The sequence below is a fragment of the Diceros bicornis genome, chromosome 34 (genome assembly GCF_020826845.1).
Source record: "Diceros bicornis minor isolate mBicDic1 chromosome 34, mDicBic1.mat.cur, whole genome shotgun sequence".
NCBI classification, from domain to species: Eukaryota; Metazoa; Chordata; class Mammalia; order Perissodactyla; family Rhinocerotidae; genus Diceros; species Diceros bicornis.
The window spans coordinates 6,178,905-6,191,927 of NC_080773.1; the positions used below are offsets into that span (position 1 = coordinate 6,178,905).

General features: G+C 34.9%; 1 protein-coding gene across 2 annotated transcripts in view; it reads left to right on the forward strand.

Annotated features, from left to right (window-relative positions):
- ZNF507 (zinc finger protein 507) overlaps positions 1-12,612 on the forward strand; it is a 38,868-nt gene extending 26,256 nt beyond the window's left edge. For both annotated transcript variants that reach the window (XM_058529063.1, XM_058529062.1), the window contains 2 exons: positions 8,521-8,655; positions 8,772-12,612. In XM_058529063.1, coding sequence (XP_058385046.1) covers positions 8,521-8,655; positions 8,772-9,138 — 502 coding nt within the window. In that variant the 3' untranslated portion in view covers positions 9,139-12,612. The remainder of the gene's footprint in view (positions 1-8,520; positions 8,656-8,771) is intronic.
- The last annotated feature ends 411 nt before the right edge of the window (positions 12,613-13,023 follow it).

The window sequence follows — 13,023 nt, forward strand, 5'->3', positions numbered from 1 at the left end:
CCTCATGCCCTTCCCTCTGGTAACCACCAGTCTATACTGTGTCTATGTGTTTGTTTATTGTTGTTTTATCTTCCACACATGAGTGAAATCACGCAATGTTTGGCTCTCTCCATCTGACTGGTTTCACTTAGCATAATACCCTCAAGGTCTATCCATGTTGTCGCAAATGGCAAGATTTCATCTTTTTTTATGGCTGAGTAGTATTCCATTTTGTATATGTACCACATCTTCTTTATCTGTTCATCCATCGATGGGCACTTAGGTTATTTCCAAGTCTTGGCTATTGTAAATAATGCTCCAATGAACATAGGGTTGCATATATCTTTTCGAATTAGTGTTTTCATGTTCTTTGGATAAAAACTCAGAAGTGGGATAGCTGGATCATATGGTAGTTCTATTTTTAATTTTTTGAGGAATCTCCGTACTGTTTTCCCATAGTGGCTGCACCAGTTTGCATTCCCACCAGCAGTGTATGAGGGTTCCTTTTTCTCAGCATCCTCTTCAGTACCTGTTATTTCTGGGCCGGCCCCGTGGCTTAGCAGTTAAGTGTGCATGCTCCCCTGCTGGCGGCCCGGGTTTGGATCCCAGGAGTGCACCGACGCACCACTACTCCAGCCATGCTGAGGCCGCGTCCCACATACAGCAACTAGAAGGATGTGCAGCTATGACATACAACTATCTACTGGGGCTTTGGGGGAAAAAAAATAAATAAATAAATAAAAAAATACTTGTCTTTTTTTTTTTTTTTTTTGGTGAGGAAGATTGGTCCTGACCTAACATCTGTTGCCAGTGCTCCTTTTTGCTTGAGGAAGATTGGCCCTGAGCCAACATTTGTGCCAGTCCTCCTCCCTTTTTTTGTATGTGGGTCACCGCCACAGCATGGTTTGACGATTGGTGTATGGCCGCGCCCACGATCTGAACCTGCAAACCCCAGGCCACTGAAGCAGAGCACACTGAACTCAACCACTATGCCACTGGGCCAGCTCTTTCTTGTCTCTTTAATAATAGCCATTCTGATGGATGTGAGGTGATATCTTATTGTGGTTTTGATTTGCATTTCCCTAATGAGTAGTGATGTTGAACATCTTTCTTGTGCCTGTTCGCCATCTGTATGTCTTTCTTGGAAAACTGTCTATTCAGATCCTCTACCCATTTATTAATCAGGTTTTTTGTTTTTTTTGTTGTTGAGTTGTATGAGTTCTTTTTATATTTTGGATATTAGCCCCTTATTGCATATATGATTTGCAAATATCTTCTCCCAATTGTTAAGTTGCCTTTTCATTTTGTTGATGGTTTTCTTTGCTGTACAGAAGCTTTTTAGTTTGATGTAGTCTCATTTATTTTTTCTTTTGTTTCCCTTACCTGAGGAGACATGATATTCAAAAAGATACTGCTAAGACCGAGGTCAAAGAACATACTGCCTATGTCTTCTAGGAGTTCTGTGGTTTCAGGTCTTCATTCAAGTCTTTAATCCATTTTGAGTTAATTTTTGTGTATGGTGTAAGATAATAGTCTACTTTGATTCTTTTGCATGTGGCTGTCCAGTTTTCTCAACACCATTTATTGAAGAGACTTTCCTTTCTCTGCTTTATGTTCTTGGCTCCTCTGTCAAAAATTAGCTGTCCATAGATGTGTGGGTTTATTTCTGGGCTCTCAATTCTGTTCCATTGATCTGTGTGTCTTTTTCCACCAATACTGTGCTGTTTTGATTACTATAGCTTTGTAGTGTATTTTGAAATCAGGGAGTGTGATACCTCCAGCTTTGTTCTTTTTTCTCAGGATTCCTTTGGCTATTTGGGGTCTTTTGTTGTTCCATATAAATTTTAGGATTCTTTGTTCTGTTTCCATAAAAAAGGTCATTGGAACTTTGATAGGGATTGCAGTGAATCTGTAGATTGCTTTAGGAAGTATGGACATTGTAACTACGTTAATCTTCCAATCCATGAGCATGAAATATCTTGCCATTTCTTTGTGTCTTCTTCAATTTCTTTCAACAGTGTTTTATAGTTTTCATTGTATAGGTCTTTCACCTCCGTGGTTAAATTTGTTCCTAGGTATTTTATTCTTTTTGTTGTGATTGTAAATCACATTGTATTCTTGATTTCTCTTTCTGCTATTTCGTTGTTCGTGTATAGACATGCAACTGATTTTTGTATGTTGATATTGTACCCTGCAACTTTACTGTATTCATTTATTATTTCTAATAGTTTTTTGGTGGATTTTCTGGGTTTTCTATATATAAAATCGTGTCATCTGCAAATATTGACAGTTTTACTTCTTCCTTTCCAATTTGGATCCCTTTTATTTCTTTTTCTTGCCTAATTGCTCTGCCTAGGACTTCCAATACTATGTTGAATAAGAGTTGAAAAAGTGGGCATCCTTGTCTTGTTCCCGTTCCTAAAGGGATAGCTTTCAGTTTTTCACTGTCAAATATGATGTTGGCTATGGGTTTGTCATATATGGCCTTTATTATGTTGAGGTACTGTCCTTCTCTACCCATTTTATTCAGAGTTTTTATCGTAAATAGATGCTGTATCTTGTCAAATGCTTTCTCTCCATCTATTGAGATGATCATGTGATTTTTAGTCTTCATTTTATTAATGTGGTGTATCATGTTGATTGATTTGTGGATGTTGAACCATCCATGCATCCCTGGAATAAATCCCATTTGATCATGTTATATGATCCTTTTAATGTATTATTGCATTTGATTTGCTAATATTTTGTTGAGGATTTTTGTATCTGTGTTCATCCACGATATTGGCTTATAATTTTCTTTTTTTGTTTTCTCCTTGTCTGGTTTCGATATCAGGGTAATGTTAGCATCCCCTTCTCTTCAGTTTTTTGGAAGAGTTTCATAAGGATAGATATTAAATCTTCTTTAAATGTTTGGTAGGATTTACTGGGGAGGCCGTCTGGTCCTGGACTTTTGTTTTTTGGGAGGTTTTTGATTAATGTTTCAATCTCCTTACTAGTGATTGATCTATTCAGATTCTCTATTTCTTCTTGATTCAGTTTGGAAGGTTGTAGAATTCTAAGAATTTATCCATTTCTTCTAGATTATCCAATTTATTGGCATATAGCTTTTCATAGTATTCTCTTATGATCCTTCGTGTTTCTGTGGTATCCGTTGTAGTTTCTCCTCTTTCATTTCAGGGATGTTAAAACATTTGAGCCTTCTTTCTTTTTTTCTTAGTGAATCTAGCTAAAGGGTTGTCGATTTTGTTTGTGTTTTCAAAGAACCAGCTCTTGGTTTCATTGAACTTTTCTATTGTCTTTTTAGTCTCTATTTTATTTATTTATGCTCTGATTTTTATTATTTGCTTTCTTCTGATTTTGGGCTTCATTTGTTCTTCTTTTTCTAGTTCCTTTAGGTGTAATGTTAGATATTTATTTGAGATTTTTCTTATTTCTTGAGGTAGGCCTGTATTGCTATGAACTTCCCTTTTAGTACCACTTTTGCTGTGTCCCATAGATTTTGGTATGTCATATTTTCATTTGTCTCCAACTATTTTTTTATTTCTCCTTTGATTTCTTCATTGGCCCAATATTTGTTCAGTAGCATTTTGTTTAATCTCCACATATTTGTGACTTTTCCAGTTTTCTTCTTGTAGTTGATGTCTAGTTTCATATTGTTGTGGTCAGAAAAGATGCTTGATACTATTTCAGTCTTCTTAAATTTATTGAGACTTGTTTTGCGGCCTAATATGTGATCTATCCTGGAGAATGTTCTGTGTGCATTTGAAAAGAATGTATATTCTGCAGTTTGGGGATGGAAGGTTCTGTATATATTTATTAAGTCCATCTGGTCTGATGTGTCATTTAAAGTCACTGTTTCCTTATTGATCTTCTGTTTGGATGATCTTAAATTTTCTTCTTAAAATATTAAAAACTCTCTTACCATTAGTTATAAATGTATAGGGAAATGAAAAATAAAGTAATATTAATTTAGTACACTGTAATTTAAAATTTAGAAACATTGAGAATTAAAGTATTTTATTTCTTTGTAAGAAATTTATCAAGAGTAGTTTGCATATTGGTTGCTTCTCATTGTATACCTTACAGTATGGAGGCAGCATCTTTTCTATGCCTTGGCCAATCGTCATACTCCTGAGTATGGATCAGCTTTCAATATTTTATGCTTTGCTCCTTCAGTATTATGAAATACCTCCAAGAGTTTCTATAATATGAAATTTTTTACCAGCATAACTTCCTGTGGGAACTACTTTCTTCATTTATGTCATTAAGTTCACCTTCATGTAGATCCTCTGGCTGCATATACAGTTTCTTCAGTGGCGGCACTGTCAGCATTCCTGTGGTCAGCTCTTTGTTCTGTAACTCCCTTTACATTTGAGTCTCATTTCACTTCCATTACTATTACTTTTTGGTTTTTTGCTGCACTTCCATTTTGTTGGCCACTTCCCTCTTTTGGATTATCCATTTTTGTAAAATGTCATGTGGGTTTCTCACTGGGAGAGAAAGAGGCAACATAAGTACATACTTTTGCTGTCTGTGAGTGAACTGATTAGAAGTTGAGGAACCAATCACTGACAGACTTTGAAAGAAGTAACGTGATTGGTTGCTGATCATGAAGCACCTGTGTTAACACAGTGGACTGAAGAACTACCAGTGATGTTTGTACTCTGCAATTACACACAGTTAACATGGCTTGGTAACTGAAATTTGAACAGTGTTGTTGGGGGACTGGTGACATTTAACTAAGACATAGTAACAAAAATCCGTGCACATCAGAACCATGCAAAGCCACGACTGCCTCTACAGACACGCACACACACTTGTTAAGCTTATTCCTATGTATTTTATTTTTACGTTTGCTTTTATAACTTAGGTTTTTTCCTTCCTCTCCCAGCTTTCAATATTGTTGTTTTTATATAGGAAAGCTGTTGATCTACACAGAATGTTAGCTTTACGCCCTTACTGAATTATCTTATTGCTTGTAACAATTTTTAATTTCTGTTGGATTGTCCAGGTATATAATTATATGATCTGCAAATAATTTTCTCAACCTTTCCTTTACAATATTTACACCTTGTATTTCTTTCTCTTATCTAATTGTACTGGCTAGTACCTCCAGAACACTAAAATAGTGGGGATGGTGAGCATCCTTATTTTCTTCTTGGGCTTAACGGAAATGTTTCTGGTCCTTCCTCATGAAGCTTTATACTAGTTTTGGGGTTGAGATAGATATATTTCATCATGTTGAAGAATTATCCACTTACCCTAGTTTGTTGAGAAATTTTATTAAGAATGTATATTGGGTTTAAGTGTTGTCAGCCTGATCTAAGTGCCTCCTAAAATGTGGTGGTAGGAAATACACAGCTGTACCCATGCAGTATATTTGCAAAAAAAAAAAAAAAAAATAGAAATGGAAAAAAATTGACCTCAAATCTAATGAAACCTCTGCATTAGTAGTTCTCACCCGGGATCAATTTTGCTCCCTAAAGGATATTTGGCAGTATCTGGAGACATTATTGGTTGCCACAATGGGGAGAGAGGATGCTAGCAGGACCTAGTGGGTAGGGGCCGATGATGCCACTAAACATCCTACAATGACCGGAACAGCCCCCACAATAAAGAATTATCTAACGCAAAATGTCAAGAGTGCTGAGGCTGAAAAACCCTTCTCTAGATCTCACTACCGCTTTACAAGAAATATGAGGCATACAGGAACATGATACTATATCAACAGAAAGTCATGAGTGCAGTCCATAATGTGAGAACTTCCCCAAGGCAGATGACTTGGTTTCTTCAACATATACATGGCATGAGGGGGTCGGGGAAAGAAAGAAGAACTGTTACAGGTTAAGAGACTTAAGATAGATGCCAACCAAGTGAAATACTCTGTAGATCTTGTTTGGATCCTGATTGGAGTAAGACAGTTCTGCAAAAATCAGGGAAATTTAAGTTGGGCAATACATGAAACAAGACTGGCAAAATATCAATAATTATTGAAGCTGGGTGATGGAGATTCCTTATTCCTACTTTTATCTCTGTTTAAAGATTTCCATAATTTCAGCAACAATGAAAATATGAGCTTTTCTCTTCTGAATAATAACAATATTTTCTAATACTGAACTCTCAGTATTCCTAGAATAAGCCTCCCTTCGTCATGGTATATTATTCTTTTAATATACTGTGGGATTCCGTTTGCCAGCATTTTATCCAAGTGATATTCAAAGTGAGATTGGTCTGTAGTTTTTTCTGTTGCCCTTGCCAAATTTCAATATCAGTGTTATTCTAGCTTCATAAAAATACTTTGAAAGCCTTTTTTTAACTCTTGAACTTTTGAAGATAAAGCTAATTTAAATATGAAGAAGCTGGCTATTCTCTATTGATTTTAGATAATTGGAATGGTAGGCTTTTAGAAAAGAGTATTGATATCTCATTTCTTCCTCTACTTTCTAGTTAGTATTTTCCAAAAGAATGAACATATACTGGTGCAAACATTAGAGCTAATGGGCTGTGTTCTTAATGACTTTATCAGAAGCGTTAAGTGCCTAAAATTCTTATACAAAGGTGACCGTCAACTTTTTTAATAGACATTAATTTTTAAAACAGTTTTGGTTCACTGCAGTATTGAGCAGAAGTAGAAAAAATCCCCATATAGTCCCTGCCCCACACATTCATTGCCTCCTCCATTATCAACATTCCCCACCAGAGTGATAACATTTGTTAAAGTTACTCAGCCAAATTGACATATTATCATCCAAAGTCCATAGTTTACACTAGGGTTCACTCTTGGTGTTATACATTCTGTGGGTTTGGACAAATTTATAATGACATGTATCCACCATAATAGTATTATAGTATCATACAGAGTAGTTTCACTGCCCTAAAAATCCCCTGTGCCCCACCTATTCCTTCCCCTTCCCCCCAACTCTAAACCACTGGTGACCACTGATCTTTTTCCTGATTCCATAGCTATGTAGTGTAACCCCTTCAACTTTGTTCTTCTTCGGTATTGTATTGGCTATTCTGGATCTTTTGCCTATGCATTTAAACTTTAGAATCTGTTTGTCAGTATCCACAAAAAGATTTTGATTGGGATCACATTGAATCTATAGATCAAGTTGAGAACTGACATCTTGGCAGTATTGAGCCTTCCTGTCCAAGAATATAGAATATCTATTTATTTAGTTCTTTTTTGATGGTCTCTTATCAGAGTTTTGGTGCTTTCTTCATATGAATTGTGTGCATATTTTGTTAGATTTATACCTAAGTATTTTATTTTGGGGAGTGCTAATGTAAATGATATTGTGTTTTTAATTTCAAATACCACTTGTTCATTGCTGGAATATAGGAAAGCGACTGACTTTTGTATATCCACCTTGTACCTTGCTATACAACCTTGGAAGCAACCAGATGTCCTTCAGTAGATAAATGGATAAACAAACTGTGGTACATCCATACAGTGGAATATTATTCAGTGATAAGAGCTATCAAGCCATGAAAAGACATGCAGGAACCTTAAATGCATATGGCTAAGTGAAAGAAACCAGTCTGAAAAGCCCACATACTGTATGATTCCAACTATATGACATTCTGGAAACGGCAAAACTATGGAGACAGTAAAAGAATCAGCAGTTGCCAGGGATTCAGGGAGTGGGAGGGATGAATAGGTGGAGCACAGAGGATTTTTAGGGCAGGGAAATTATTCAGTATGATATTGTAATGGTAGATACCTGACATTATGCATTTGTTAAAATACCTAGACATGTACAACACAAACAGTGAACCCTAATGTAAACCATAGGCTTTAGTTAATAATGATGTATCAATATTGGTTCATCAGTTATAACAAATATTCCACACTGAGGCAGGATGTTAATAATAGAAGGAACTAGATGCAGGGGAGAGACAGGATAAACCTAAAAGTGCTCTAAAAAATAGTCTTAATTTTCTTTAAAAGTACTTCATGCAGTTCAGATTTTACCAGAGGTACCCAATTATGTGAAACAATTGGTATTTTGAATAGAAACTTTAAGATTATTATCTGTCTTATATATGAAAGCTAAATTGTTGAAGCTTTTCAGGACTACTGCTTCCATTTTCTGTGGATCTGTAAATAAGCACGGAGTTTATGTTGAAAATTATTTAATTCTTTTTTGCTTTCTTAAGAAATGGAGTGGTATAGAATATTGATTTTGTATATTTTTCTTTGTGGTTAAATAATTAAAGCAAAGATTTTTTATATTACTATATTAGAAATCTTTCCAAATATTGTAATAGCTAAAGTAATATGGAATGTTTGTCTTGATTCTTATAAATTCTTTATAATGTAAAATACTTTATTTCATTGATTCTAGGATATACATTCTAGGACATTTTAGCTTCTTAAAATTGATATGTCTCTTATAATCAGTGACATCTTAGAGTCAATGAAATACAATGTTTAATAAGACTTCAGGAGAAGGAATTTAATACTTGTTATAGAATCATTATAATTATTAAAAATGATATTATGGGATCATTCTGATTTCCCTGATACCTATCTTTCAGATGCTCTCTGTGTGGGTATGTATGCAGCCATCCTCCATCTTTGAAGTCTCATATGTGGAAGCATGCGAGTGACCAAAATTACAACTACGAACAAGTAAACAAGGCTATTAATGATGCAATTTCACAAAGTGGCAGGTATTTGATCCTACCCCTTCCTTTATTGTTACATATAAAATTAAAGTTAGGGTTAAACCTACTAGTCATACCTTACAACCAACTCAAGGTTTGGTGTGTTGTGTTTTGTTTTTAAGAGTTCTGGGGAAATCCCCTGGAAAGACTGTGTTAAACAACAGTGAAGAAAGAGCCCATCCTCTCACTGGAAGTTCAGAAAATTTGATGTCGTCCTCAGAGCTGATTTCCCAAGCTCCCAGTGAAGTCGTAGGTCCTAACGAGAATGAGAAACTGAGCCCTGCAAGTAATACCTCATATAGTTTAGAAAAACACTCCAGTCTGGTCCCGCCCGGTATGGAGTATTGCGTGTTACTCTTCTGTTGTTGTATTTGTGGTTTCGAATCTACCAGCAAAGAAAATCTCTTGGATCATATGAAAGAGCATGAGGGTGAAATCGTAAACATCATCCTAAATAAGGACCACAGCACAGCTCTAAATACAAATTAGATGGAATAATTACTTGAAGAGGAAAATGGCAGAAGAGGAATCCTTTAAACCACAGTCCTTTGTGCTGTCAGAAACTTACTAGACACAGAAGAAATAGTTGATGTGATTTTTGAGGAAATGACAGTTGTGACTTTGGAACCAAATTTGTAATGTAATAAAAGGAATTCCAAATGGACAAGCGGTAATAATATTTAAATATTTTGAGTGAGGGGAAGTGGGTTGAGGAGGAAGCAAAGATGTAATTCTGTTTTAAGCCTCTGTTACCTCTTCTTAGTGTTGAGTATATTTATTATTAAAACCTTATTATAGCGTAGAAATGCAAGCAGAAGAGTGAAGAAAGGGCTTTTCAGGAACTATTCTAAAACTCGTTATGAAAGTGTCACAGTCTTAAGCAGAGCTTACTTTTCTTTGTTTTCAGTTTTGACATGCTAACTCTAGAATGATAAGCCTCTTGTGAGAAATGGGAGGCAGCCCTCTGAGGGTTTGTCTGTTACCAGCAGTCAACAAGGAAAAGATCACTAGAGGGCTTTAAAATGATCTACCTAAATCTTTCCCCAAGTTGATAGGAATTAATCATATACTTAATCTCAGATATATTACTTTAATCCTTAAAATAGAAAGAAAGAAAAGAGACCTCTAAATCCAAATCAAGATTGTAAATAGGCATTTAAGAAGTAAATTACTGTCTTAAATTTACAGTGAATTTCTTGTGGGCGAAGGAGGAAGTAGGTGAATTCCCACCAGACTCAAACCAAATCTCAAGTCTCATGAAGCTGGTAACTTGCTGAGCACAGTGCACATCTCAGAGGTTCTTTTCAGGGGTGTGTGATGGAACACCACAATTTTCTTGCTAGTGACATAGGCCTTCTAATCCTTGCTTCTACACTAGACCAAGGTCATTATCTGAAAGAGGCTGTTAAAGCAACAAAGTGTAAAAATCTGCATTTGATCATCCTGGGGAATAGTTTGAACTCTCGATTCATTTGAGGGAAGAAGGGTGAAATTCAGAAGCCCCTTAAAATGAGTACTGCTATTGAGATTTTACTTCCTGGAGTTTAATTTAGTTATACTTAGTATAAGAGGTATAACCAAGTGTGGCTAAAATATAGTAAAAATTCAGGTTGTTTATAAAACTTTTAATAACAAACAACATTCGGTAAGTCTACAGAGTTCCTCCTATCTAGGAAATTTCATTTTATTAGTGTGCAAAAGGGCATATGGAAAACCAGCTAAAAGTAAAATTTGCCATCAAATAGGTGTAATCTGCTCATTAATTACACATTTTGTATTATAATGTATTTCAAAGAGTGAAGAGAATAGGGTTTTTGTTTGTGCTTTTGTAGTTCTGATCATTTATTTATGAATTGTTTTGTTAAATTCTGCCTACAAGTCAAAAGGCCAGTGCATGCAGTGCACCATCTTCACGGTGCTCTCTCTGAACTTGATTTTTGACATCTTCTAGAGCTGAGGCTGTGAATGATGAATTTAGAAAACATCAAAAACAAAATTTTTTGAATGGGATACTCTGTAGACACATTTTAGGAAAGAGTTCTCTTCCCGAAGTCCAGGTATGAATTAACATTTTTAAAATAGCATTAGGAACTATTTAAGTGGGGCCACGTATCTTAAAACATTGATTTGTTTTTTAAATCTCATTTTGATGATGATATTTAAACAAACAATTATAACTTTGTAACTCTTTAATTTAGGTAGCTTTAATTTATTTATGAAAGTTAATCCATTTCTGATGTCCTTTTTAAAAAGATAAAATGAATTTACATATACTAAATTATATTCCCCCAATCCACTGCATATGGATTTTTATTCATTTTTTCCTTTCCTTTTCAGAATTAAATACAATTATATTTCATTCAAATTCAAATAAAATATTTTAAATTGTTCCATTATTATCACTCATATTGTTGCCACTCAGCCAATTCTTTCATTGCTGGTAGCTGCGACTCAGTGTTTTTTATTATTCTGAAAATTAAAAACCTTAGAAGAATTTTGTTTTATAAATTTTCCTTGGCTTTAATTTTATGTAATCATTTGGAAAATACTAATAACCAAAAAAATCCCAAAAATTTCAACAGTGAATTTTTAAATTATCTTTTTTCATTTCCTTAAATGGCTTCCGTTGATTGTTACTAAATTTTCCATTTGGAATCATGGATTTAAACTTTCCCTAGTTCATGGGAAAAAATTAACGCAGAAGTTCAAAGCCTTCAAACATTCATCTGATTCTGGCCTACAGTATCCTCAAAAGCTTTCTCCTGGCCCACAGGAGGAGCCACATACCAAGGATGTTATGTTTCTTCCCATTATCATTTTGTGGCAAGCCTTGAGTTAACAGTATCTGTCCTGAGAGCAATTGAGTATTTCTAAAAGTAATAATGAAGATTAAATAAGCAATTTTAATTGTAGAGCGACGTGTATTAAAATAATCAGCAGGAATTCCCTTTATAGGAATAACATTTTATTTACTGGTACTAGATCTTTTGCCATACAAAGCTCATAGTATTTATTTTCCACTCGGAACACTTAAAATTCTAAGATTAGATAGTGAAAATAGTTTTTAAAAAAAACTTACTGGGAAAGCAAAGGTGGGGAGGGGGAAGATGATGCATTCTGATCATTATAAATAATACTTTTCAGGGCTCTATCATTTTCTCTCTTTCTCTAATAATCCAGAATATGGTTGGTGTCCCCAGAGTTCTAACAGTACCATGCCTATATTCCGGTTGATCTGTAGACTTTAATTTCTGTGTCCAGCCAGTGCAGTGTAGTGACACTGACTGACGCCTTTGGTCTAGATCTGTCATCCTATTCAAGGTGGCTGTCAGTGGCTTTGTTATTATTTCCTCTGTCTCTTCTCAGAAGGCAAATGGTGGGCACCCAGCGTTTGCATTGTACCCTCCTGCGATGTACTTGGCTTCACAAAGACAAGCAGGCTTCTCTGTTGAGACTTAGCATATGTTTAGTTTCCATAGACACTTATTTAATCTTTTTTTATTGTACAGCAAGGTGCTCTAAGTAATATTCTATAAAATATATTTAATAGAAATTTAAGTTTGATATTCATGGACATGAATACATGTATTTTTTTAAGAAATAAGTATTGTGTAACACTATGGCATTGCTTCTATAGCCAAAGTCTAAAAATTTCTGGAACACTGACATGTAAAGACTACAGTTAATTCTGACACTGTATCTTATTAAAATAGGATGATTTGCATTTTGTAAAATTATCCTGCACATCAAGCTGCATGCCTTAAAGCCTGAAACTCTAGGATTGTGTTCATGGTAGAACAGTTTCTCTGTTCCACAAACAGTGAAGCAAGGTCTATAGCGCTTCTCTAACTACCTTTGCAAATACTGTACAATGTTAGAATAATTTATTTTGCTTTACAGGAGTTTGTCATGTATTGACTTTAATACTGTATTTTGGTAATAAATTTTTTGTTAAAAACACTTGCCTCTAAGTTTTATTAACAAAAGGTTATATCCAGTCTTATCTTGGAAATGTTGATTTGATCACTTAGCAAGCTGGGTTTAAATTATGAAAAAGTTCCCAAGGGCTAAACAAAGGCTTATGATTACCCTTTGGTAAAGTGTTTAACGGTTGCTGACTAGCACTAAACTGTGGTACACAAAGATCCTTGAAAAAGCATTTACGTTGTTTTAACGGTTTTAAAAATTCAGTCTAATTTTAAAGCTTTTTTCCTTGCTAGACAGTTCTTCATTTTATCTTCCAAATCACATCTTTATATGCTTTAAATTCTGGTATAGTCCAAGTGCTAAAGACTAGCTCTGTTAATGACTGTCTTTATTGAAGGCCAAAGATTACAATAATGTGTTCACACCTTGATCATTTTGGGGTCTATA